The 26,875-nt window shown below is 47.2% G+C and overlaps 1 protein-coding gene across 4 annotated transcripts in view; it reads right to left on the bottom strand.

The window, feature by feature from the left end:
• Positions 1–26,869, bottom strand: part of PACS2 (phosphofurin acidic cluster sorting protein 2) — a 75,411-nt gene extending 48,542 nt beyond the window's left edge. For all 4 annotated transcript variants that reach the window (XM_057372804.1, XM_057372806.1, XM_057372805.1 and 1 more), the window contains exon 1: positions 26,761–26,869. In XM_057372804.1, coding sequence (XP_057228787.1) covers positions 26,761–26,816 — 56 coding nt within the window. In that variant the 5' untranslated portion in view covers positions 26,817–26,869. The remainder of the gene's footprint in view (positions 1–26,760) is intronic.
• Positions 26,870–26,875: the final 6 nt, after the last annotated feature.

The following is a 26,875-nucleotide window of genomic DNA, read 5'->3' as shown; positions in this document are numbered from 1 at the left end:
GCTCTGAGTCAGAAGCTTCAGGGTCAGAGGAATTAAATTCCAGCAATATGAAAGCATAGGGTCAATCTAATTTTAAACTTGTCACCAAGGCTTTCCCAGATTGTTGGCTTTTTCAGTTTCAGACTCCTGGCTCCCAAAGACCTYGCTCCCACCTCATCTTGTCAACCCACACATTCTTCTCCTCACCCCCAAACAAAGTGCTAGCAAGTGGCTCAGGCATCTCTAATGAGGAAGGGGGGGAAAAAAGGAAAAAGAAAGAAGGAGAGGACTCAAGTGGTGCCCTCTGGCCCTGGTGTTCACATGCCACACATATGTAAGTGAATTACATTCTTCACCCAGGCAATGCTGCATTGTTCTGGCTCAAGCTGTTTGCACTTCTGCCTTMCAGCTCAGGGGGCTTGGGAGCAGATGAAATTTGGACTCTGCTACCAAATTAAGGCTCTGAGGTAACGGGATCATGGCACTGGCACTGTCACAATTTCACAGAAGCTACCACCAGCTGGGGGAACTCAGAAGGCACATCCATAAACAAACTTCAGGAAGATAAACCTGAAGCCAAGATAGATCAGTTTGAGGATAGGAGAGGTCAGGGAAAGTTGCTGGGTGGGCTGTAGTGACTAGACATCATCTGTCACACTGGCCAGGAGCCAGCCCTGCCTTTGTGTCAGGTCCTTACTCCATGGCACGGGCATCTCTGGCCTCTGACACGGAATGTTCASATCAGCACTGCCCTTCTCAATCCCACTGCTGAGCTCTTTCTCCCAGATCAAGTCAGGGCTGTTCCTGAAGGGGTGAAGTCCAGCAGTAGAGGGGAAGGAAAGAAGAGCTGATGCTGGGTTTTGGTGCATGCCCAAGCAGCACTAGCACAAGTGCCACTGACTGAASCCTGCACTTGAACTAGTGTACTTCACACTGGTGCCAGGTGCCCAACAATCCAGCACTGCTATGGTGAYCTGCACCTCCACAACCTTCTCCACCCTGGTGGGAAGCTGAAACACAGCTTTGCTGCAATGCCTGAAGGYAGACAGGATCAGCCTGGGTGCAAAACAGCAGGAGAGATGCAGCTAAAGGCTCTTCCCAACMTGAGTGCTGGCAGATGTTGAAGCAAGTGCTGCCTGTCTTATCCTGAAACAGGGTGGCTCTGCCTGAACTCTGCTCTCTCACACAGGGCCAGCAACAGGGAAAAGCCACTGAGCTCTTACGGTCTGCACTCTCCCAAACATGTCCCTGCCARCCTCTTCTTCACCCCAGCCCATACCACATGTTCTCCCTGCTTATTTGCAAAAGCACTGGTTCCTGCTAAAACCCCCAAAAACCAAGAGAAAGAGAGAACTGCAAGCTCTCTCCTTTGCAGAGCTTTGCATCACAAGACATCACAGCCAGAAATGATGCAGAAATTACAAAGATGGTGATAAAACCAGGCCTGCCTGGGCCTCTGTCCCCCTCTGTCACGCCACCAGCAGCTGTATCCCTCAACCTGAAGCACAGGAGAGGGTGTTGGCTTTTCCTCTGAGTCTGAATAAAACAGCAAGCACAGACACACGTGGCTGCTGCCGTGAAGCAGCCAGGGCAGGATCTGGAAGAAGGAGGCTGTGAAGCCGTTTGTTTGCTTTGTAACKCTGTAGCTGGAGGACAATTGTGATCAGCTTGCCAAAACCCACAGAGCTCYGGCCAGTCAGGTGCTGAGAGCAGAGGTAGGACAACACACTGGCATTGTCGCAGCTGACAGGCAAGGAACAAAGACCTTTTCTCTCCAGCCCCAAGCTCGAGGATGGAAAAGGTACGGGAAGAAACAATGGTGTTCTCAGCACACACAGCAGAGCACAAGGAGGGCGTTCTGTTCTCCGCTGGGCATTTCTTCAATTCATCATTTATGAGCTTTGATCAAACCCTGTGGAGCCCTTGCTGCTTGGGGAAAAAAAATTTAAAAAAAATTAAAAGCCTCCTTTACAGCGATCAGAAAAACAAAAGCAGTTAAAAAAGACATGGGACACATCTGCTTGCTTTATCCCCCAGTGCTGGGCTGCTGGTACTAAAAGGCACTTCACACAAAAAACAATGAAATGTTTATCCTCTCCATCAGCGGGGGGCGGGGTGTGTGGGGGATGGATCCAAATCAGTTTAAATCCCATCAAATCACTCTTACCCTCAACACACTATTTCAGTATAAGTTTGCAGCTTACAAATCAAAGCAATCTTCAGAATACTTTGGCAGAAAGAGGCCATACCTTACTCAAATCATCACAAAAGGCATAYGCCAAGTGTGTCCCTGTCACCAGCMCAAGGATCCTGAACTATTCACGCACACAGGCACAGCAAGGATTTGTGTKCCTTAACCGCCTCTGATAACAGCAGCACCTCTTGCCACGGACTTATCTCTTGGAAGGTTTTACTGTGCTTCCATCAAGTCTCAGGGGTCAGAACAGGGACCAGGCTCACAAACCACTTCTACCGACAAGCCTGTTGAGGTTAAACATTGTTAGGTAAAACAGAACAGACACGGGTAGAGCTGGATAGATATGGGAAAAAGCAAGGCTACATTTAGAAGATTCTAATAAATATAGATATGATCTCTGTGAACATGGAGAAAATAACCTAGCACACACACATAAGGGGAACTGAGACAGCCTCAAGTCTGGAGCTGAAAGAGCCTGAAGTGTTTTGAAAGCCTGGGACTGCAATACAGGAGGTGCAGAGAAACCCTGTCTTTGAATGTTTGTTGCAGCAGTGACCTACAGTTGCACAAGGGGAATTAAGTTAGCAAAAGCATTAACTTAGCTGGAGCAGTCTAAAATGAGGACAATGAAAATCTGAGAGCCAGTATTTCCACCCTTCATTGAAAGTTCATAGCAGATCTCCCTGCTAGGAGCACAGTTGGGTCCCAAATGGCAGCAGGAGCCTGTATCCCCTCTGGTCACTCACATGCCCCCACGGCAAGCAGGCACAAGGTACTTTCCTGATCCTGTTCTCAGGTTAACAAATCACGAGACAGTTTAATGCTACAATAAAACTCAATCTTTTTATAATCACTGCTGCAAGAACCAGTTTTAAAGAGGAAATCTGGACCTGACCCAATGGTTTCAACTCGCCCTGCTAATGCAAGTTGTGCCAAGTAGCTTCATCACAAGCCCTTTGCTTAAGGAGGCAGTTCTCTGCAAAGAACATAACATTTTGATAAGTGAGATGCAGCAAACGTGTCCAGAACAACTAAATAAAGTGTCACATTCTTTACTCACTGGGTGTTTTGCTTTTGCATCCCTCTGAGTAGAAAAATCAGGAAAATAAACCCCCTCCAAGAGTCTGCTTTGCTGAATTAAATGTCTGTTTCTCCACAGGGAGCACAGTAATTGCACCGAGACCTCGTTCACACAGAGACAGCAGAATCAACAGGAAGGAAAAATTAAAAATTAAAGACCTGCATTTTAATTAAACCTCACAGAAGTAGAGAATAATAACAGGATGCATCTGCAGTTATAGGGAACTCCAAGTCCAAGAAGGGAGCTGGGGCAGGAGGACTGCAGTCCACAGATACCCTCTGTCCAGGTGAAAAGCTGTAAAGAACTGTTCCTAGAGAAGGTGTTTCATGCCAGGAGCACAATCCTCCAAGGTCTGAAAACCTCAATCAGCCAATAGCTGTGAGGAAGGAATCAGCTTCTGTTTGGCCACCGGACAGTTTCACCTCATCCAAGTTATCTCAGCRTTTCAGGACAGCAAGCAGCCTCCTGCACCGGTGCTTTCAATGTCCACGCTGAGTGTTTTGCTCTGAGCTGACACTTTACACCCACATCGGTCCCAAAATAAATCGCGAGGCACTCRAAGGAGGAGTGGAGGGAGACACCCACCTACACAGGCTTGCCCAGACAAACAGAACCATTCTGCACATAGCTATGGGGGTGTCTGTGCAGGAGAGGCCAGAGCCAAGAGCCCTGCAAAGCATTTTTGGGAGACAGCTGCTTCAGGAAGGTATGAATGCATCAAGTGCACCAACAGCCCACTGCACTAGCAGCTTCTTACACCTGCTCAGGAAGRAAAGAACAGAACAGCACATGGATGAACCTGTTGCTGTATTTACATGCCCAAAGCAGGGCTTTGTATGGGCCTAGGAGTTAGCCTGGGGAGAAAGCAGGGCAGAAATGCTGCCCTCTGATGTCACTGACACATCAGATTTGGCCCCCTGGGCAAGGGCAGCAGTGGTAGGAGCCTCAAGAAGATGCTTTCTCACTTTCCAAAGCTTTATGTGACAATTCCCTCAAAGTCATCTAATCTTAGTCATATTATCAGGGAAACTCCAAGGCAAGGTGAAATCAAAAAAGGAGGCAGAGGTCAAGCACCCCAGTTTCAGTCATGCCAGAAACATAACCTGAGTAACCTGCAAAGAAACCTAATAATCCTTCATTCACCCTTCCCACCAAGCTAACCTTTAGTCAGTTGTTCTGGCTACAGATCCATTCGAGTAACATTTAAGCAACCAGGAAACAATTGCAAACCCAGTATTTTAATTGTTCTTGTTCTCAAGGATCTTGAAATCCTCTTCCTAGCATTTGTACAGAGAATTAAGTTCTCAAGATTCTGGAGACTAAGATCCATAGAAATGCTGGAGCCAGCTGGTCTTGTTCAGCCAGGTAAGAGCAGCTTATTTTACGCAACAGGCTCTACCCAAGACCTCACAAGGACACACAGGTACAGCCAGACACTATCCTTTTGCAGCTGAAAATACTGTCCTGCTCACTTCAGATACATTACAAAAATGTCTACTCCAAACTGAGCAAGCAAATGGAGTGGGCATGTTAAAATTTTGCAGATCGGCATAATTTTTACAAGAGCCTAGAACTCTGCATAGGCACATTTGCTACTTGAAGTTACTATGACCAAGTAGTAAAGCACATCTGAGCTTAGATACTCTAATCCAAACACATCAATTGGAAAACGCTGAGAGATGTCTTCCTTCAGTCAGTCAAGACGTTGCTGGCTCAAGCTGGGGGACTCACCAAGGACACAAAGGGATAAGGATCCCTGCAAAACCAATAACCCTGACTCACAAAGCAGAGTTTCCATGTTCCATTGTCACTTCTTATTTCTTAGTGCTTCAGTAATCCGGGAAGGAAAGGGCACTACTSAGACATAGAGACGATGGTGAAATGCACAGATGTTACAGCTGATTCACAGCTCCCAACACTTCAKGCAGCCAAGCAAAATTTCCTCTGGCAGATGCTGGTAGTGGTGTCACACACCATGCTCGGACTACCTGGCCAAGATGTGACACCGTTCCAAGGCACACCTGCAGGAAATCAGCCTGACACCAACTGCTCACCTCCAGGTACATGCTCTGGAACTGTGCTCCCTTTAAGAAATCATCTCAGCAAGAGCAGGGCTAACCCTTCATGTATCTGTTAGGCTCAGTCCTATCTCAGCTCCTGCACACATTGTTACACACTTTGGTTTCTTACTCTTGGATTTGAGATTTCAAATCCCATTATAGGCTGACTTAAAGGAGGGAAAAAACCCAACCACTGACAAAGCAGGGATTAAATCTATTTCTCAGACAGGCTATGGAGTATAAAAGTCAGGCACACTCACCAATGCGTTCACACCATGCTGCCTGCAAAGCCAAGCACAGGCACAACTGCAGTTAAATAAACCTCTCCTGATTTACCTCTTCCAAACTCAGCATCCAGAACAACAGGACTGCACAGTATCSTGATACCAAAGTGAGCATCAGTGAAAGTGTTTATGCTACTGGTGAATCAGGTTTGAGCAATGTTTTCAAAGTTTTGAGGCAGTAGGAAGGTGCTTTATTAGCTTTAAAGAATAAAGTCAGAAAGTAATGAAAAGCTGATTCATGGTTAAGGCTYCTTTGACAGACATCAAAATTACATTTTCTGTATCACAGATGACACAAACACATTTGATATTTGTTATATTAATTTAGTAACAGCTGGAGCAGCCAGAGGCACCACCAAGGAATGAAATGGAGTCAGACCAAGCATAGCCACATCCATCTGACCAAAGGCTGGCAGAAGCTGTGGGTCTAACCAGCTTGCAGGAGACACCCATGGATTGCAGTAGAGCCCAGAAAGCTTTGCAACACCGCTAAAAGCCCATCTCCCATTTGAGCACCTAATAAGCGCAGTCAAAACACCACTGTGGGGAGGGGAGCCTTTGGGGTGCGGGCTGGCCAAGCCATTTCTGTAGCTAGGGCTGCATTTCTCAGCTAGTCAGCAACAAAGCAAAGGCACAACCCACAAAGTTTACGTGAGCCAGCCAGGGTGGAGGGCAGCTCCCACCGCTCGCCTCACACATTGGCAAAGAAACATACACAAATGAGCAAATGAATCACGCCCTAAACCAAAAGGAGACTCTGGGAGGAAGAATGCAAAAAACCAAATCAGGGGCTGGATAAAGAAAGACCTTCGCAGCCCTGCACTCCCTGGCTCACCCTTGCATGCCTTCCTTATGCAACCTGCCTTCTGGCTGGCCCCCTGTCCCCGACAGCAGTGCCTGTCACACGGCAGGCTGATCATTGGGATTGCCTATTCCAGGCATGCTGCAGGAACACTCCCTGCCTGCCCTGCCAGAAGCCRTTCCCATCTGCCCCTGAGCCCTCCAGGACTAGCGAGATCTGCATGAAGTCGCCAGCAGATGAGAAGGAGCATCAGAGCTAAAGGCTTCCTGCTATGTCCCGTGTGCCTCAAGGCATGGAGCAGCACATCTGCCCTGGTTTGSAGCAGCATTCCCCTCCTAAGCTGACAGTGCTGCAGCCGGCTGCAAGAACAAAGCCAGCACCCAGCCTTCCAGCACACACCCAAGGAAATCCTCGCTGTGGCAGCCAGCTCTATTACAGGCACCGTCATGAAAGGGTTAAACTAAGTGCCTCAGGGCACATGTTTTCTCCAGCACGTGCCTTGCCCGGGTAACCCTCGCTCTCTTCCCTGTCCTCTCCTCCACCTCATCCGTGCCTCAAACCTGAGCACAGCAACCCCAAACGCAGCAGCAGCAGCAGGTTGGGAGCTGAAACATCTCCACAGCAACTGGGGCTGTCACAGCCCACACGTCACCAACTTCTCCGCATCCGTGCAACAAATGAGACCAGCTCCTCCGACAGCCTGCTTGTCCCTGCTCAGTCAGTCCCTCCGGAGCCGTCTGATGGCGAGAATCCTGCTGCACTGCTGCGTCAAGAACACTGTTCTGCAAACAGCCACTGCCCCAGCAGCTCCGCTCCCCAACCCAGCGAGGGGATGGAGCGCAGGCAGATTCACAGGGAAGTCCTGCACTAGTCAGTCTGGTTTAGTATTTAGAATTTTTCCTTTCGACAGCAGGAAGCACAGGTCTCCATGTACTCTTGTACTCAACTACTTTTAAAATGCCTGGTGTTATTCTGCTTTTTGTTCCCGTTGCTGAACAGTCTGCAGAAAGAGCCYGCTGTGCTCYGCACACTCCTGTTCCCCRCCTGGTACCGTGGGGAGACAGCACAGTCCCAGCCACAGMACACTGTCCCCAAGGACGGCAAATCTTTAGAGATAAGGACTCTGYCTCAAATATTCGGATCTTCCCCTTTGTCTGTAACTCAGCCATCAAGAAGAAAAAACCGTGCCAAGAGGAGTCTGGACTTCAGGCCCATGTCTGAAGAGCTTGCAAGGAAGTCTCAGTTCTGCTCGGGTTACCTGTCACTGTGATSTCTTCAGCATAAGAAATCAGGACTAGGAAGCCTCCAGCTAGGAAAGCAGTCAAGGAAAAACAGATGGCTTCTTGGTGTAGGCAAAGCTGAATTTTCTCTCAGGGCATGAACAGTGTGCCATCTCTCTGCCTTACTTCTCTCCACTTTGAATAGCTCCCACGACATCACCTGACACAGAGGCGAGCTGAACAGCCTGTCACCCCGGAGAGCAGACTGGCTCACACCATGGGTCACATCAAATTACTTCTCATTCAGCCATCCAAGAACAATTCCTAGATCACTAGCAAGTCAGGCACATGGCCCTCCCACTCAAAGGCAAGATCCTAATGCCATGTAATTCTTAAAACTTGGTGCTTCTTTGGAAGACAGCCCCATTACACCATTCCAAAAAAACAAACTGTTTGAAAACTGTTGTAGGAGTTTTTAAAAATTACTTTGGGGATCAGATTTTATGTTTGGTTTTGAACTTGCTTTTCCCTTGCTGACCCATCTGGATCCAAGGCAGCACAGCCAGGTCAGGTGGCCTATTCCTAACCACTTTCTGTCACCTTGATTTAAACCAGTGTAGTGATACCCATGAAGAGGGTTTTGTTTATGAACTTTGCCAYCACATACAAGCTGGGAGAACCACACAAGCATAATTTAGACCCCAAAGCTGTTTGCTTCATTACTGAGAACTCAGTGTCCGTAAAAGTAAAGGCAGAGCAGCTAGCAGCAGTGAAAAACTTTCATGGTACGTTTGGTATTAGCCAGCACAGCAATCAAATATGCAAAGCATGTTGCTGGCGGGCTTGCTTTCAGCCTAGGAGGACACTTCACAGATCCCAATACCATTCCCATTGCAGCAAGTCTGTCCAAGCCTGCCATTCTGGCCTTCTTCCAGGCAGGCAAGTGCAGCCAAGCCACCCCAACACCTCTCAGAGCYGATGGTCTTCACTGTTCTTTTAACTGCCTCATGTTTAATGCCAGCTCTCTTCTCCCCTGACTCCAGAGATTAATGGTATGGCAAAGAAATATCAAAATTGGTTACCTAAGTCTGAAATATAATTGTTTTGCACAATTCTCATTGTGCCTCAAATACAGAAGAACTGTTCAGCACCCCAAAGTATGATTTCCCTGAATTAACAACCTGAACTACAGGGAAGGAGGCAAAAGAAGGAAAACTGAAACTCTTCACCCCCAATGTATTCAATAGCAGTTCAGAAGGAAGGTTAGGAGAAACAGCAGCTCCACAAAGAGCAGTTCCTACAGCAGTACCACTCTGTGCAATGTTCACAGCACCTCAGCTGTGTGCTCTGACCTCCAAGCCCCACAGCTCTGGCTCACCTGTGCACAGGTAATTCCACCACAGGACTGCAATGCTGGCAACCCATTTGTTCTCTGGCCACAGCTCAAAAGATGTTCTCAAATCAAACACATTAAAACTGCTATAAAAGGATGGTGGTTCTTTCCCAGAAGCGTTTATTTGAACAGTGCTGATTTTTACAAGGCAACGACACGCAGCTGACAAAGCAGCCTCCATCAGCACTGAATATAATTCACAAAGAACTCTGGACCGTGCCACTAAAGCTGGGGAACTCTATTCAGCATTAAATTTGCTGGAAACATTGGTGAACAGCCCTCAAACTGCAACAAAACACAGGGTAAAGCAGCTGAAAGGTACTGTCCCTTGCAGATTTGTCTCCCMAGAAAGGAAGGGGCAAACTGAGAGGAGCTTTCTAATATTAACAGTGGTCAAAAAAGGYCTGAAAATGCCAAAGCATTCAGCGCTCCTTGCAAGGAAATGCCYCTGATTGAAGCTGCATTGTGCTACAGCACATATCCCTTGCATCTCTCCCATCAAATATTCTGGGCAGCACTTGCTCATTTGCACACTGTCTGCTGGAGTGCTCAGAAGAGCACAGATAAGCTGGGAAGGAAATCACCAGAGAAAAGAATAAGGGATCGAGTGAGATTCTAAAAGCCAAACAGCTGATGCAAGAATGAGATGGCTGAAGTGAAACTACTGGTACCACTGCCAGGGATGGAACTTCAGCAGYAACCAAAAGCAGTATCTTAACTTCCAAAACCAGCTGAACTGGACTGAAAAAAGGCTTACAGAGAGTGCAGTGCCCAGCCTGCTGCCAAGCATAATATCAGCTCTCCAACTACAGCCCTGAAAATTGCAGAACCCACCAAAAGTGCACCAATGAACAGAAACTGGGATCTCTTGTAGTCTTTGAAGCTGACCCGTGGAGGTGACCTTACACTGAAGCAGCAGCAGATTCTGCATTGACAAACACTGTATGAAACACCCTCCCCCAGCCCTGAGTGGGAAGGCACCTGCATCACCAGGCCAACCTTAGGGCCTGGGGACAGCCAGGACAGGCACTTCCTAAACCTTACAGAGAGGTTTGCAAACAATTCAGGTTTTCAGAGCACTTCTGATGCCCTCTCAGTAGGAGCGGCTTCATTTAGGGAAAATCCCAGTCTCCAGGTGATCTCAAAATGTCTCTCAACAAAACTTGAAAAATGCCTTCCCCCACACGATGTCTCTTTACATCTAAATATACTCTGTATGCTCTAGTTTAGAGAATCACTACTGAAAAAAAAGCACTTGTTTGGAAATAACTCAGTTCAAGGTTTTCTGTTTATTTTCTTCTCTTAAAAACCCCTCGTGACTAAGATTTCTCTGCATTTCTCATTAAAAAAAGGAGAAAATCTGGCAACTCAGATTTTGCTTACCCTCTTTTCTGAAAGCTAACATTGACCTTTAAGTTTATCAGGGAAAAAAACAACCACAATTTTTACTAAAGGAGTACAGAAGAATCCCAGTGTCAAACTCTTGCAATGGCAGGTAGAATAAAGTGGTTTGCTTCAGAAAAAACATTTGCATTTTCTTAATACTCTAAACCTTTTCAGCAGCCGTGGGAAGTTGAGCTGGCAAGCAGAGATGCAATATTATTTAGAGATTACAGTTCTTCAGCATCATTGCTGGTGATATTTCATTCCTGAAAGCAATAAGGGTGCAGCAAAGCACACCAAGTGCCTGAACTTGCTGGTTCAATTTGCCAAGAATATTTATTAAAATATCAGTGTGACCTGTGTAAGCCAGCGAAACAGTGAGCTTTGACAGACACAGGGTGCTCCACGATGCTCAGAACTTGTTCCAGACTCCTGTAGGATTTTTTTAATGTTGAATATAAACAATAAAACAAAAAGCAATTTATAACAACCATCATCCATTCAGTCCCCCGAACCTTTCATCAGGCCTACGAGTTCCCACTGAAACTGGATTTATCAAGATAAACTGTAGATGCTCTACMAAATAAGCAGACCAAGGTAAATGAGGCATGAACAAGCAGAGTTTGAATGAGAGGCTTCTCTTCCCCAGCAGGATATTGAGATCCACTGCTGGGAGGGATTACCAAAAAGCCTATCCAGGAAAAAGATTTTTGCTCCATTTGTGAACAAGATCACACCATCAGGTCATTCATGGAGATCAAACTCCACAGCCAAAGGAGTCTCAGTTCCCTGAAAACATTCCCTTCTAATGCCTTTGCTGATGCAATCAGCTAACACTAACGTGACAGTGATGCTAAGAGCAAGGAATAGATATCAGCATCATTTTGTGGTCAGTGCTCCTGCTCATGGATGAGGCATGGCACATCTAGGTACACATACCCAAGCTGTCAAAGAGTGTTTCTGTCACAGGAACAGCTGAGGATTATCAATGGCAATGAGATAAGACCAAGTACCACAACATCAGGATGGGATTTATCCTTAATTTTATGCTGTCCTCACTCAGAGGACCATACAACCTCTGATTTTCACCACATGACTACAGCTAATACCAAGCACATCAACCTCTGCATCAGGGCCTATGGCTAATCATACAATAAATGTATTTATGTGTGTTATATGTTTCCAGCACAATTCTGGTGAGCCCAAGATCTCCAGACTGCCAGTGCAGATCTTCTGCTGCTTCCAGGGTGTTTATTTTGAGCCTTCATTTCCATCACTGTGAAGCAAAGGTCTGCTCACAGCAAGCACCTCAAAACTGGCTGAAGGGAAACACTGGAACCAAGGCAGCGGTACAGCTATTTCACTAAGAGATGATTGTGTGTTATGTGTATCATATGTTAAATAATTATATAAATATTCATATAACTACAAATTATTAGGCTATTCTCTGTTTTTACAGCTGAATTACCAAGAACACTGCAGATTCCCTATAACTGATATTTAGTGGGGTCCTCTGTTTGCAAATGCAGCACCTCAAACACAGATTAGCTTCCACTCAGAACAGGTCCTCTTGGATAGCTGGTAGAGAGTGCATYCACTCATGGAAGAAAAGCCCAAAGTTACTCATGCAATAGCTTGGAAAATGTGGTGATAATTTTGGAACCAAGATTGGCCCAGGAGACTTAGCAGGAGCACAGCAGTCCACTGGCAGAGGACAGAGAATAGAGAAACAAAAGCTAGAGAAGGAGCCTCGATTGGCTGTTCAAGAGTCAGGAACTCTGGGAGACAGCATGGAACATCGAATTTCCAGAGATCAGAGAACTGATTACATTAAACTACACCAAATCTGCCACTAAACTGATTCGATCCTTCTGAGATGTCCTAGAGATTGATAAATCATTTCAACTTATYGATAAACAGACACTGGAGCTTGGTATGGCTGAGATTCAGGCAGCCCCACACCAAATCCTGGCAGCACTGGGCCATTGTGACTGTRACAGGATACTGCATGCACGCAGCTTCCACTGGCTGGGCTTTGTCACACACCAGGAAAAGCAAGGAATYACAGAAGCATCTGAGGGATCCAAAGAAGAGAGTCGCAAAAAGTCTCCGTAGGGTGGGGAAGCAGAGGAAAGCTGCAGCACAGAAGCTTGGATACTATGCTTCAAATATCAATAAAACTTTTTTCTAATTTTGTCCTTTATTGTACTCCAGCTATCATATGATTTCCACAATACAATGTGGGGAGAGCAAAGGAAAACTCAGTTATGTCCCCTTTTCTCARGGATATATCTAAAATATTTCCCCAGTGTAGATCTCCCCTGCTCCAGATACTTCTATCTGCACTCAAAAGTAGCAAGTGGTCAACACATTCTAAGAGCTTAATAAAAATCAAAGTCAAGTGTTTTCAACAAAATCCTCTTTGTTACTGCACTCTGATGGCCACTGAAACTGCCAACCTGTTCAGAGAGATGCTTTAACGATGAAGCATCATTTAAAAATGCATTTGCAGCTGTGCATATTTGACTTCAATCACTCAATTGTGAATTATACCTCAGCAAACCCTTGAAGAAAGGAGGTGGGCTGTCAGGGGGATGTGAAGGGGGAGAGAAAAGAAAGGAATTTCTACCAAACAAAAGAGCTCCAAGAAACTGATACAACTTCGCTGGAAGCCATTCCCAGCCCACTCAACATTTTTTACTGTATACAGACATACCAGAATCCCAACAAGGGGCATTTTTCCCAGCTAAAATACAAACCATCAGCAAATCTGACCACCACCAGAGAGAAATATGACAACCTAGCGGTTGCAAAGCAAAGCAGAGTAAAATAATCCTMGAACTGTGCAAAACCAAGAGCTACCTCTAAGAGCTCACCATGGTGGCAGCCTCACACAAGCACCTGCCTAGTGCCCAGCACGCTGCTTGGCAATGAAACCGTCCTGTTTGCTCTACTGACAAGAGTTGTTTACTTAAGATAAAAGTACACAAGATACAAAGCACCTTTCCCTGCCTCCCCTGAAGATCTGTGAAAAACTGTACGACTTTACCAATGTTMACCAGGCAGTTGTTACTGTCCATTTTGCATTGCTTTTGGGGTTCAGAGCCACAACAGTGGCCTGTGGCAATGCTGAGAGAGGCCAGGGCACAAGTGAATATCACAGAACACTTGAGACAGCACACGGTTGGGACATTGGTGGGGYCAAGCTAAACCTACCCACAATCCAGCTGAGAACCACATCCCGTACTCRGGCACCTGGGTGCAACTGATTTTTTGATCCAGAGATCCTCTAGATCGCAAGTGCTGTGCAAAGGTGAAACACCAGGAATGAGGCTACTGGAAGCTGGAAAAGCRATGGTGCCAAGCAAAGCTAAGCATCGAAACCCAGAGAAGGGAGATGAATGTTCCAAATTCAGCACCATCAGAACATGTGAGGAGAGCTGAGCACTTTRCACTCCACAAATGCAAAGCAAGGGACCAGCAGCAGAAAGCTGGCCTTGAATGCAGGTGCAGCAGGAACACAAACAGCCGCTYGGACGTTTAGGTTATGATCCTGGAACAAGGAAACAATTGAATGAATAATAAAAGCTTATTATAAATGTTTTGTTAAAGGCACCCAGCAGGACCTGCCATTTAGGTGTCAGAAAAACAGAAGCATGCTGACTGAAGGCTGAAGGGAGAAAATCCACCTCTGAAATCCCTCCTCCCTGGAAAAAGCTCCATGTGCTTGCTTGAACTAAGCACTGGCCAGGCTTCTGATCTTCAGGCACATCCCCACGGGCCAAGGKCAAGGAGCCACCCAAGTTTTGTCTCAGCGAACAGCTTTACACTTGAGCTGCTGAATGCTGCACATTGGGAGGGAAAAAATCCTCTGATCTGCTTTGGTATCTGCCAGTGGCTGTCTCAAATCCTCACTGGGACTGAACATGAACAGGCAAAGCTTATCCAAGCACCTGGAGACACTCAAAGTCTATTTGTGAAGCAAGGAMAAAGCCTACACTAACGGCCTTCAACTCTATTAAGCAAAATAACGCAGAACCCTGGCAGAAAGAAGATACAGATCCTTCCAGCCTGAAAGAAATCGGAGCACCTTAAATTCTGGCGCACTCTCAGGCATGGCAGAGGGAAGAGGTAGAAGAGCAAATAAAAGGGAGTTCAGCCCCTAGCAAGCCACTAGCAACATGAAATATATATGATTCTGTTCTTGCAGTTCTCAGCTTTCCTTGCAAATCCTACATTTTGAGGCAGTGGTGCAACTTGATCGGGAAAGCAGCATATCATCTTTCTACCACTCAGAAAGCATGCAGGTATATTTTCATCAAAGAGCTCATTTTGGAAGGATCCTTTTGATGCTGAAAATTGCCCATCTGAGAGGAAGAGATCACAGAGGAAAGGCTGCAGGACAGCCCCAAGAAACTCAGAACAGACCCTGCAAACTGTAAYCCAGCAGGCGGATGGAGGAGCGGAAATAGGAGGAGAGCAGGATTAGAAGTGCTATAGATTTATGATAAGTGATGCTCTAACAATAGCTTTCWTTTAAGAAGGAAGCTCTTCCTGCTGTAGTTAATCTAGTTAGTCTGCCCATACATTTATGCAATGGGGAAGGACTGCATTCAGGACAGGCAACTCCTCAGTCACAATAAAACCACCCATTTAAAAACTCCTACAAAACCTCCCCAGTAAYGTGGACCATGGCAGAGGGGAAAGAGTTGCTCCCCTTAGCAGCTGTCAGGGGCTGTTCAGTGGACCTGTTCCAGCCTTTACATGGACTAGATGTCCTAGGAAGGTCYTTTTCAGCCATGTTTTCCATTTTCATAATTTCTCCCCACCCTGAAAGGTCACGCAGATGAAAACATCAATTTAACTAATGCCAGATGGAAGACAAGTTAAGCCATATGAATCTTTGCTGATTATATAATTACCTTCATTTCTTGCAGAAACATGGAAATGCTTACAGTCACTGGCAGATTATTTTGTACATAAACAAACATTTCTAGGCTGTTTGTACTTTAAAGAAATTAAGACCACATGGTTTTGACCAACTGCTCAATTACCACGTGGCACATGCATGAAAAAAAACAAGCCTGAATTTGAAACTACACCAGGAGGTTGCAGACAYCCATCTTCCCCAAGAGCCCAAAAATAATACTTTTCAAATGGGCTCATCAACTCACACTTATAAATTTACTGGATAGAAACTTAAGATGATTTGCACTCAGTGTTAAATACACCAAATCATTTTCTSCAGACCTCAAGGTCATTTAATTTACCTCTAATGAGCCCCAACACATCAGCAAGGGAAAGAGCACTGAAATGTTCAGGCTCATTTGCTCTTGAGCCAGAACAGTATGGCAATGGGCAGTGTCAATAACAAACACACTAAACCACGCACCAGAACCTCCACAGGTGACTTAGGCAAAATCTAGAGGGAAATTTCACGTCTACAGGTAAGGGCAGCACTGARAAACCGCTACAAAGGCGGCTCTGCAAGTCTCACTCTTACTATAAAGCCACAAGCAATTAAAGATCCAGCGCACGGAGGCCAATTTCTGAATGGCGCCGGTTGTATTTGTAGGTGTCCCATTAGAAGTCAGGAGCACATGTTTAAATTTGCATAAGAATCGGTGTGAAAGATTCAGTTACATCCCCAGCAATCTCCAGCAGCTTTGGTTACACTGTCAATTACTCGAGCTAGAAAGCGTCTGTTTGACAATCTCATTGCAAAAAGCCCAGGTCCCAAAACCTTCTTCCCACCAGAGACCTCCCCTTGGGGRCAGAAAAAAAGGAAAGACCACCTCCACTCCAACCATCTCATCATCCTGACCCGCTCTGCAGCTCTGACAACACAGCCCCGAGCTGGAGAACACACACAAGCCYTTGGACCACCCAGGGTTTATAGCACAGAGCTAAAACGCCAGCCTCTAAACAAGGGGCTGGACTTCTCCTCCCACGGTCATTCAAAGTAATTTCTTGGCCCAAGGAGAAACTCCACTAAATCAGAAACGTGGTGCAGTGCTAGGTTAAGTGGGTTACTTGCTCCATCCTCATCTGCAGACTCTACCTGCATAACCATTTGGATCATCATGCAAATCACAGCAGAGAACTGATCCAGCCRAACACAACTCATTTCCTCACCTCTGCCCCCCAATAAACCTCCACCCTGATGACCCACTTTACCACGTGAACTCTCAAATGCTTGCACTGGCACGAGGCAGAAGATGCTGGCAAGCAGCAGCCAAAGTGGGTAGTTTACAAAAAGCCATCACACACATCAGCCTCTAACCTTACCTGGAGCATGTCAGGACAGTACAAAAGCTCTGTATATACATCAGAGAGAYCTTCTTCAGTGAGCGAGCTGCTGGAGCCTTGCTGTAACTGGCAGAGCTGGTTAATGTGTCTTACACCCCCAAAGACCCACTCACAGCTGCAACAGTACCAAGACAGCCCTGATGCTGAATGCCYACAGCTGGGAGACAGGCACTACAATTGCTCCGCTAACAGCAGCAACATCCCTGTCTCCGCTACAAGTCACCACAATCACACGGTTGAGGCAGCACTGAAATCACGACACACAGAACAAGGCGAAGACTGCACATGTATCTGAGGAGCTGGAAGTCTGCAGGAGTCTCCTGAGATTAGAGCCCATAATACAGACACCCATTTTCAGCACAGTCCCTCCAGAGGGAGTCAAATTGAGCTTCAGCACAGCCTTCAGCTGAAGTGTGCAATCCCTGAAGAAACTCAAGACTGAGTGACCTTAAATGATCCGGCTATATTTGTAAAATCGTGTGTGAGGAGATATCCTCCAACAACCCTATGACTTTCATGGAAGTTACACCACCAGACCAGCTCCCTAAAAGAGAAAGGAATCTGTGTCTTCAGCGTAGAAAATGGGCTGCTTTCTGAAGACCTAGSCCCACAATCCCAAAGCCAAATGCATCCAAAGAGAAGCCATGCCTCCAGCTGGTCCAACAGAACCTTACGAGCTCTTCACAGACTGACATTTCAACTTGGTACAAAGCACTTCAGACTCYCACTTCTGTGATTTCAGAACATACTGAAGAACTGCTAAGTGGGCAGCAAACACTCTGCAGTAGGAAGAAGGCTGTGCTCCTCATGGCTGGCACTCAGCAGCTGCCAGGACAGTTACAAAATATGGTGGTGTACCAGCTGGAAAAAGTCGTGTACTAAATGGAAAGGAAGGCTGGCTGGGAATGGCCCCAGACATCCTTATGGTGAAACTACACCCATACATAAATTAATGGGAGGCCACACTGCTGTGTGAAAGGGCAGCCTTGTCCACCTTACTGTGTGTTCCCACTTCTGATCTAAGACACCTGCTCATGGTTTTGTTTGTTTGTGTTTTCTTTGCAGGTGGGCTGAGCACTGCAAATTGTTTCTCATTCCCGAAGCACCAGAATGCCTGTGTAGGTTCCTCTGACAGAACACCCTGGTAAGCAGCTGCAAGAAAGAGAACTGCTCTGGCATGAAAATCCTACATAAGCTCTTGCATGACAAGCCACTGCCAAGCTACGATCTCATCGCTTTAATGAGAGCGCCCAACAGCCCAACGTGCTCCGAAGGCACAGGCACCATCAGCTCCGCACKAATGATGTGCCTCAGCCCCCGCAGCTGTTCCCTCTGGCTGACGGCTGCTTCGTGCCCCCACAGAGGACAAGCCTAGCTGGCCACAGGAGCATGTCACCAGCCTGCCACAACAGCACGGTCATGGCACGGGGTRGCACAGCTGGGGGCCTGAGCAGAGAATTCCCCAGTGCCACCCAGAGCAGCAGGAGCCAGGACACGCACGGGATCGCTCACAGGATGCGGCAGACGTGATACTGGTGGATCTTTGCCTGGCTCTCGGAGGCTGGGGTGTATCCGCATTAACCACGTTCCCTGGGCAGACTGTCCTCTCAGCAGAAAGGGGATACACACTTTTATGGACTATATATAGATAAGGCTTCCTAAGAATCTCCCAATGGGGGGTTATTCTCTGCTCTAWATCTAGATCTGGCCTGCTGCCTGTTGGGAAACACGTACCAGACAAGCGCATGTGCAAACTGCAGCTCATTTTGGCCATAAATGAGAGCCCTGCACTAGAAACCCCTGAAATACAGGCCTGAACCATATTATGAGCTCCATGGTTTTCCCATGTCTCTATCTGCAGCCATCCATGTGTTTCTCTGCAGAGGTAAAGGTCCCTTTAGAAATCTCTCTCCTGCATATGGCATTTACCTACCAGCAGTGAGGAGCACCTCCAAGCCCTTGCACAGCAATGGCTTTGTACAAAATAAAAAGAGCAGGGAAATATTTTTGAACAACTGAACTCACCAAGGCAAAGGGATCTGAAGAAAGCAGACAGTGTCTTTCAAAAGAAGATTTTAAGAAGCAAAATAAAGTGTTGTGTCRAGCAGTGAACATGTTTCACTTCACTCTGCACACACAGGCATACACTTTCTGCCCTGCTCCTTCACAGCCTCACACCTTCAAACCTCCACRTTTCCCCAGCAACACACACTAATAAGAAAAGTCACCCTGGATCACCAGGCTTGTTCCTTTTTTTTTCTTCTTAGAAGAAAACCTACTACCTCTTTGAGATCTAGAAGGACCTGCAGGCTATGTAGGTTTTAGTTAAACACCAGCATTCTCCCTTGGCTATTCCCCTTCACTTTCTTCCTACAGGCTCCAGGGCACAAGACTGCAAAAAAGGCAAACAAGCAGGAGATGGGAGTTGGGTTATCATTAGACCAAACTAGAGCTTGAGGGGGGAAATCCCACATCTTAGAGCACTGGGGAAAAGTGGCTAAACTGCCATCTCCCAGCAACAGCAAAGCAATCATATTTATAAAACTTTTAATTGTTTGAATGAGCCACAGCAAGAAACAGGACAAGTTAATCAAAACCTCACAATGCCCAGGTGCTGTCCCCTGCCCAAATGACACACACCATTCTTGCAGGCATSTCCCAGTCCATTCAAACACTGAAAAGACAAACAGTTAACTCCCCAAACCAGTACAAAGGCTATGGATGAGGAGCACACTTGACACAACATCAAAGCTGATATTTTATGCTAATCCATCTGCTTACAGGAGAACAAATGCTATTTTCTTTGACAACTCTTCTGAAATCAGATCTGAGCAACCATGCACATTTCAAACCCTTTTGAAATATCAGTAAATCAAACACTTTCAGTGTAAAAACTCTCAGGAACAGCAGCTCAGTCAGTGACTTCCACAAAGCACACAGCCCCCAGGAGCTGCATCCAAAACACAGGTGCTGCCACACATATCCAGAGCTAGGTGAGTTTTGTTCTCAATTKTACTGTCGCTGCGCACTTTAAAAATTAGACTACTTTCCCACTTCAGCAAGGGAGGCATTTAAGCTCCTGATCAAAAATAGTTATTACCCTGCAAGTAACTGTGCTGGAAGGCAGCCTGGCCTGCACACTCACAGCTGCTAGACGAGAAGGAACAAGCAGGCCACCTCAAAAGAAAAGCACAGCTTGTGACAAGCGACACAGCCACACAAACCACTGTAGGAAAGGGTGAAGTGGTTCTAGAGGAGGAATCGTGGTCCAGATTCCAGAACGCAACAAAAGAGCCCATGCATCTGTGTCTTCCCAAACAAAAGGAGCTCCTCTTCTCTTCACCTGCAGACCCTGCAGCTGCACCAACCCAAGGGCAGGGTCTATACACGTGGCAGCCCCTTGTTTTTGAGGGATCCCTTCTCCAGGGATACTGGCTGCAGCAAGCAGARCACACCCATCGGAGCTCTCTAAGCAACTCATTATTTTAAACAAATGAGTGATTAGCAAGGATCCACTCTCTCCTTGTGAAGCTGGCTGCATGCCCTGCAAGCCTCCACATCACTGTACAGTATCATAATCCAATTAAACCTCACCATGAGAGAAGCTTCACGCTATCACATTCAATTAGCCAGTTAAGCCTCTTATCATCTGCACGTTAGGATCCATTCGGACTGAAACTCCCCCAGCACTGATTGGAGCATCCTTCAGCCAAGCAAGGACACACAGATGTCACATCTGGAGCTGCAGAAGGACTGTACAGCTTACAAAATTCATATTGCTGGCTTACAGGGAGGTAGAAACATAGGAAAAGTAAAACACAGTGACCAGTTCCTGCYCACTCAGTTACATGCTGAGGTGACTCGCTCCCCCTTATTCTCCTGCTCCCCGACTTCCCAGGGAAATGGGTCAATTCTGAAGGAGCTCAAGGGGCCCAGAGGAATTTCAATGGAAAGGCAAAGGCTAATAGAGGACCTGGCAATATAGAGACGTCTGGCAGCCAGCCACCTATTCCATAGGAAATACCCTCCCTAGAAGGTCACCATAACGGTGGCAAAATTTGGCCCAAAAGAATTGGAAAAAGCTGCCAAGATGTGACGCAAATAAAGCCAGCGAGCAGGCCAGCTTCCTGCGTGAGGCCAAAACACGGAGCGCTCTTGGAAAAAAGAAAGATTAAGGGTTGCAAGGAACATAATGGCCTCTTGTAACAGCTGAGTTGTTGCTTTTCTTTTCTTGGCAGAAAAGAGGGATGTTTTGTTGCTGGTTGATTAATCKATTATGCAAATCATTTCATAGCTAATTTGATACAGCCACAAGCTTGCCACAGAAACTGTCCGCCTGCTCAGAGCTGATGAAAGGTGGAGCATCAATGGCTCCATTCGACAAGAGCTTTTATTTCCTGGACAAGCAGCTGCAGGGTCACCTCCTGCCAAGCAGGGCTGCAGGCCAGACCTGCCAGGGGACTTGAGGGGAAGGTCCTTTGGGCACCCTCACTTGGTGGAAGGCAAGGAAAGAGGCCTTTCAAAAGAGCAGCCCATTCCTTCCACTTCCAGAATCCTTCTGCACGGGGCATGCACAAAGCATGCAGGTCAAAACCATGCAAAATCCTATCCAGAGACTTTGGCTAGCAGCTCTGAGATTTTAAGGCCTGTTTCAGAGCTGTTCTTGATATGCACAAGCTTTACCTTAAAAGATGACTCAAAACAGGTCTAACTGGAAGTGGGACTCCAACAAACCACTCAGCCTCTAGACAAAACTGTCCCAACTGAATAATACAAGTATCCAAATTACATTCAGCAGTATCATACAAAGTGACAATAACTGTTGTGATAGAATATACACAGGGAACACTTAGGGATCACCCAGTTGTGACCTCTTCCCCGAAGAATAAGGAGGAGAAATGGGATCTTCTAGCTCCAACAAGAAGAGTTGGTTCTGGCCACTGCRCTTTAGTCCAAGCAATTTATCTCCWTTACTCAGCTACGGATGTTTTTCCTCATGCATCTCACACATTCAGCATCACCTTAGTGATATTTTTAAAGCCTGTCCTGTGCCCTCATTTGTATTCGAATTCCTTCCGAGGTAAAATGTTACACATTTCATGCTATTCAAACAAAGTCAAAACAAAGCCTCCAAATAAGCACTTCTGAAATGTACCTAGTCATCTGAGTAATTAGACATTTTCCTAGTTCCAAATGTACTGAGAATCTATTGTCAGCTCCCAATGAATGCACYAGCACTTATCCTAACCAACAAGATCTCTCTCCTCAATGTTAGCATACCCACAGAATAGAAGGTTAAGATACATTTAAATTAATATCTCTCCCTACTTCAATTCATCAGTGTTTTTAATTATATACCATCACCTGATCATAATTATTACTCTAGCAAGTTGTTCACCTTTCTCTGAGGATATGATGCACGTTTTTCAAGCCAGGTCAGAACATGCTCTCACTGGCAGAGAGAAGTTCCCATTCCCAGTGCAGGCATGCATCCTTCACCCCAAGGTGCAAAGAGTTTCACTTCTAAGTGAATTTGTGGCAAACCCTCACGGAGAAGAGTCACCTGTGGACTTGACACAGCTCACAAGCCCCTTAACACTTCGGTAGTAGAGGGAATTACCAAGTAGGGGTGCAAACTTGCAGATGGCTACAGTAGCTCCATGCCCCAGCAGTCCTCACTGCATCCCTCYTGGTCACACATCTGCGGTGCTGTCACTTTTACATGCTCACAGAGCCCTCTGCACTGCAACTCATTAGCCTACAGGAAGCAGACAGCAAGATAGGTCAGTGGAAGAAGATGGGAGCTGGCAGGGAGAGGAGCACATAGCCTGGGGCACAAGCAAACTGTTAGGATCCACTCAGCTGCTGTGAATCCGAAATCTCACCCCCAGCAGTTTCCATTGCCCCTGGGAATGTCCGTACCAGGGCTGGTGTGAATGTCCGAGTGCTGCACAGCCATGCCACAGCACTGAGCAGTCACATCCCTGCACCACCAGCCTCCTGGGAGTCCAGGGGATGAGTGTGGATTCCTCTCACGTTACCTCACCCAGCAGGCAAGCTACAGAGGTGAGCAACACATGAAACGCTCAACCAGTGCCCAGTCACAAGCCCAGATCTCCAGCACTGTCTGTTCACAGGTCTGTTCCACAGGCTTCTTTCATACCCCCAAGGGACACTGCATCACACCTGTTCCACAKCCAGTCTGGTCTCAATCCACTGAATTTCACTTTACAGTTCAAAGCTTAGCAGGAACCTTTACAAGTTTGTGACAATTAGGGTAGTGAGTAGCCTGAAGCAAAACCTACTCCCAATGGGAACACTGGCTATTGCCTTCTCTTGCTCCAGCAGACCCGTCCAACAAAACTTTCCCCCCCAGACCACTCTTCCTCTGGACAACCTCCCCATGATGCTGTTTTCCCATAAGGCTCCTTCAAGATGGGACAGCATTCTGCCATTCASACCCACAGATTCATCAAAAGACTGGACAGTAAAAAACTCAACACCAAAATCCACAGAAYAATTCTTACTTCCACAATCTCAGTGTGAGAATAATGAGGGAAAGGTGTTGATTCTCTCACTGCCATGCAGCAAGAAGATCACTCTCAGTGTTTACAGGTGGTAGGGAGAACTTTATGTAATGCAACCTTCCTCAAAGGAAAGTCTTTCAGYGCACAGAAGAAAGAAACAGCAGGARAAGGTAGGCATCTCTCCCTTCTGGTATGCAGTGGATACTCCCAGATAGTGAGACTTTCTGAGTCACTTTTCTGGGATGACTAAAAGAAAGTAGTTGCATTTCACAAGTACTATGGTCAAAGCTCCCAGGAGCTACATGTGCTGAAGAACAAATCAGAAAATCATTTCTGCAGATGGCAAAAGAGTAAAGGAGGTCAGAATAAATGCAAAATACCCCATCTCATGTTTCATGTCAAGCACACGACTATGGAACAATACCATAGCTCTTCATYATTATTCTTCATTAAGTTTAGACACAACCTTTTCACACCAGGAAACTCCATGGACGCACCAAGGCAGCCTTCCAGATTTTGCTGACACCCCACCCAAGCTGAATGGACTTGCAGTAAATCACCCACCAGAGTGTGTTGAGGAGCAGTGCTTTTGAGATCTCCCTCCCGCAGCCCAGMGCTCAGCCATCATCTGGGAAGCACACACACATCCACACGAGGCCCTCCACCTCAACACCCACCCACACAATTCACAGCAATGTAAGCACAAACCACTCCAGGGACGGCTTCCACCCAGCCCCTCCTGCTCCAGCTTACTGTAGGACAAACACCTTGGAAACTGGGTAAAATTTATTGAACCAAAAAGAAAAGAAAAGGAAGCACCATTCCCTCCCCAAACACATGCTCTTCTTCATGAATCTTCTGACTCTGTGCTGAGTTCAAACCTTCTCTGCTRGGAAAGCTTGTTCTGCCAACAGAWACCCAGAAGGGAACTTGTAACTGGTGGAAATCTCAGAAGAGACCAAGGCAGCTCCAGTGTTTGACCACAAACCGAGGCCCACTCTCCTCCACATCCACCCCTCACGTCCCAACAGACATCTGCTTGAACAACAAGCTCATTTGGGATATAGTTTCCCACGCAGAAGTTTTCATTCCTGTATCTCTCACTTTAAGATAAAGAATCTTAAATGTCATTATGYCATAGTGAAAATCATTACAATATGAACTTAAAATACAGAGGCAGTGGCATAACTTAAAGGTTTTCAAATTCCTGCCTTCTGTGACAGAAAGGTCTAATGCAAAGCCTGTAATGAAATGCAAAGCATGGTGATAAATGCTTAGAAACAGCAGCAGTGACTGGGGACTGCTGCAGAATTTGGTGCTCACCCAGCACACACCTCACCACGCCATCAGACCAATCCCTCTGCAGAACCTGCAACCTCAGCTGCTCCTGACCTCACCTGGGTTAACAAAACCCCCCTGGCACCCACAGCAACAACTGCAGACCTGCCCCATGCTGCAACATGAACACAGCCCTTGCACACRTGCTCAGCCTATGGGGAGCACTCCATGTCCAGCAGAAGACTCCACATCTGTGGAAAGAGAGGCTCCTTTGGTTGGCAGCAGCAGATGCAGCAGCCGAATGTCTGCTTGTCCCCTGGACTCTAGAGAAAAAGGGGACCCAGCATCAGCAAGCAAAGGTGATGGCGACAACAGGGCTGAGAGCAGAGGGACCCACTGCTACACTCAAGCTCCCTCAACCAAAAGCTTTGCTCCTAGAAGGTCCTAAATGTGCCAGTTCTTCCATCAATGCCTCAAGGCAGGGAATCTGTGCGTTTTCATCATCCCCTGCTTCATGGCTTGCTTCAGCAACTCCACTTTCCCCCTCAAACCCCAGTTCTGTCCCACCTGCCCATATATCCCCATGTGCTTTGCATTCCCCAGATTCCTCCAGTCACCTCAACCAGCTGCCTCCAGTCTGCTGCCCACCACAATTCCAGCACCCAGGACCCACCCTAATTGCCATCCTGTGCACCCCACCCCCTACCACATCAAGGCAGGGTCAGTGTCCTTACACTGCATTTTCTGGTCATCTACAGCTTTGCAAACAAGCAGGCTATGTTGTGAGCTTGTTTGCAGATCTGCAAGTATCAGCATAAATGATAATGCAGAACGAAAAGTCCTTGACAGCGACGGACATTTGGGCTTTTATTTGTTTAACAGCCACTGTTGTGAGGCTGGATGAGATGGAAACCCAACTGCCTTCCTGTAGTAAAGGGTGAAYGGAGAGAATTGTTTTCAGAGCAGTGCTATGAGAAGCCTCCGTGTTCTCTGCACAGCAGGGACAATGCCAATCGCACTGGAACCACAGAATGGTTTGGGTTGGAAGGGACCTTAAAGATCATTTAAGTCCAAACCCCTGCCAGGAGCAGGGACACTTCCTTGWGTAGTGCAAAAATAGAAAAGCACCGACTGCTCCTCCAACTATTCCCATCCAGGCAAAAACTTCCACAGCGAAGGGGACTCCTTAAAGAGGGGCACATTCCCCTGGGTGCAGTCCCTTTCCAAGATCTCCTGTGGCAGGAAAGAAAGGCTGAACGAGACACAAGCTGAGAAAGTTGCTGCTCGAGGCACTGCTAGCACAGATGAGCTGCTGTAAACCAAGACTATCTGCAATTGCAGGACTCAGGTTTGCTTCTACCTCTCTACGTTGCTGCTATCTAGTCAAACCACTACGACTGTGGGCAGTGTTTATGCCGAGATAGTTACTCGTCCCTGCAATACAGGGGCATGGCCACCAAGTCCAACCTGCTATCTGGATGGCRCAGAAGACAGAGGGATTTGGGGGGTTTGTAAAGCTTGCAGAGCTTTACGTTCCTGCCAGGTCAGCCTGATGACTCTGTTCCCGTTCTGCTCGCTTAAAACGAAACAAAAAAAAAGCAGAAAAGAGAAGCGCTTCAAAGATTTGTCTCCGGCACGTTTAAATCCTCATAGGCATTCTGTTTTGAGCCAGGCTTGAAAAGCGCAAAATTTATAAAAACGAAGCCCTCACATGCGGGCTAAAAACCTCGCAGGCAAGGACCACGGGCGCGTGTTTACACACAGCAGAGGCGGGGAAACAGAGACGGGGACAGGGTGAAAAACCAGCGCTGGAGAAAGCGATGCCCACCCCGAGCCCGTCCCTGCGGGACATTTCCCAGGGAAAGGCGCCTTTAACAGAACACGCCCGTGGGATGGCGAGGCTCCGGGGGAGCCCCAAACCCTGCCACMCGCACACATCCCTCGCTAGGGGTTTCGGGGCGGGGTGGGGGGACACTCACGGTGAAGGTGACCCCCTCACACATCTGACACAGACGGCAGCAGCTCCCCACCTTCTTTAGGGTCCGGGGTCTCTGCACCTCCACCCATCCCAAAACCCATTGAAGGGGCAGGAGGAGCCCGCCCGTCACTGCGGTAGTGGTGAGGAGTGGGAAGGGACCTCGATATTGCGGGAAGGACCGCACAGGTGATGGGAAAGTGGACTGAGGAAGSAGCCGCGAAGCCCCGGGGAGGAAGGGGGTGGGGTCCGCGCCCTCGCCTGCCCGTTACCTGGGGACGCAGCTKGGGCTGGAACCGTCGATCTCCCAGGTGGCGAAGAGGTTCATAGGCACGGGCCGCCCCAGGGCCCCGGTGCCGCCGGGGAAGCTGAGGCGGCCCCGCTCCG

The sequence above is a fragment of the Malurus melanocephalus genome, unplaced genomic scaffold, assembly GCF_030028575.1.
Source record: "Malurus melanocephalus ecotype Western Australia unplaced genomic scaffold, MMel_1.1 scaffold_178, whole genome shotgun sequence".
Classification (NCBI taxonomy): domain Eukaryota; kingdom Metazoa; phylum Chordata; class Aves; order Passeriformes; family Maluridae; genus Malurus; species Malurus melanocephalus.
This window is presented reverse-complemented; position numbering and strand designations above follow the sequence as displayed.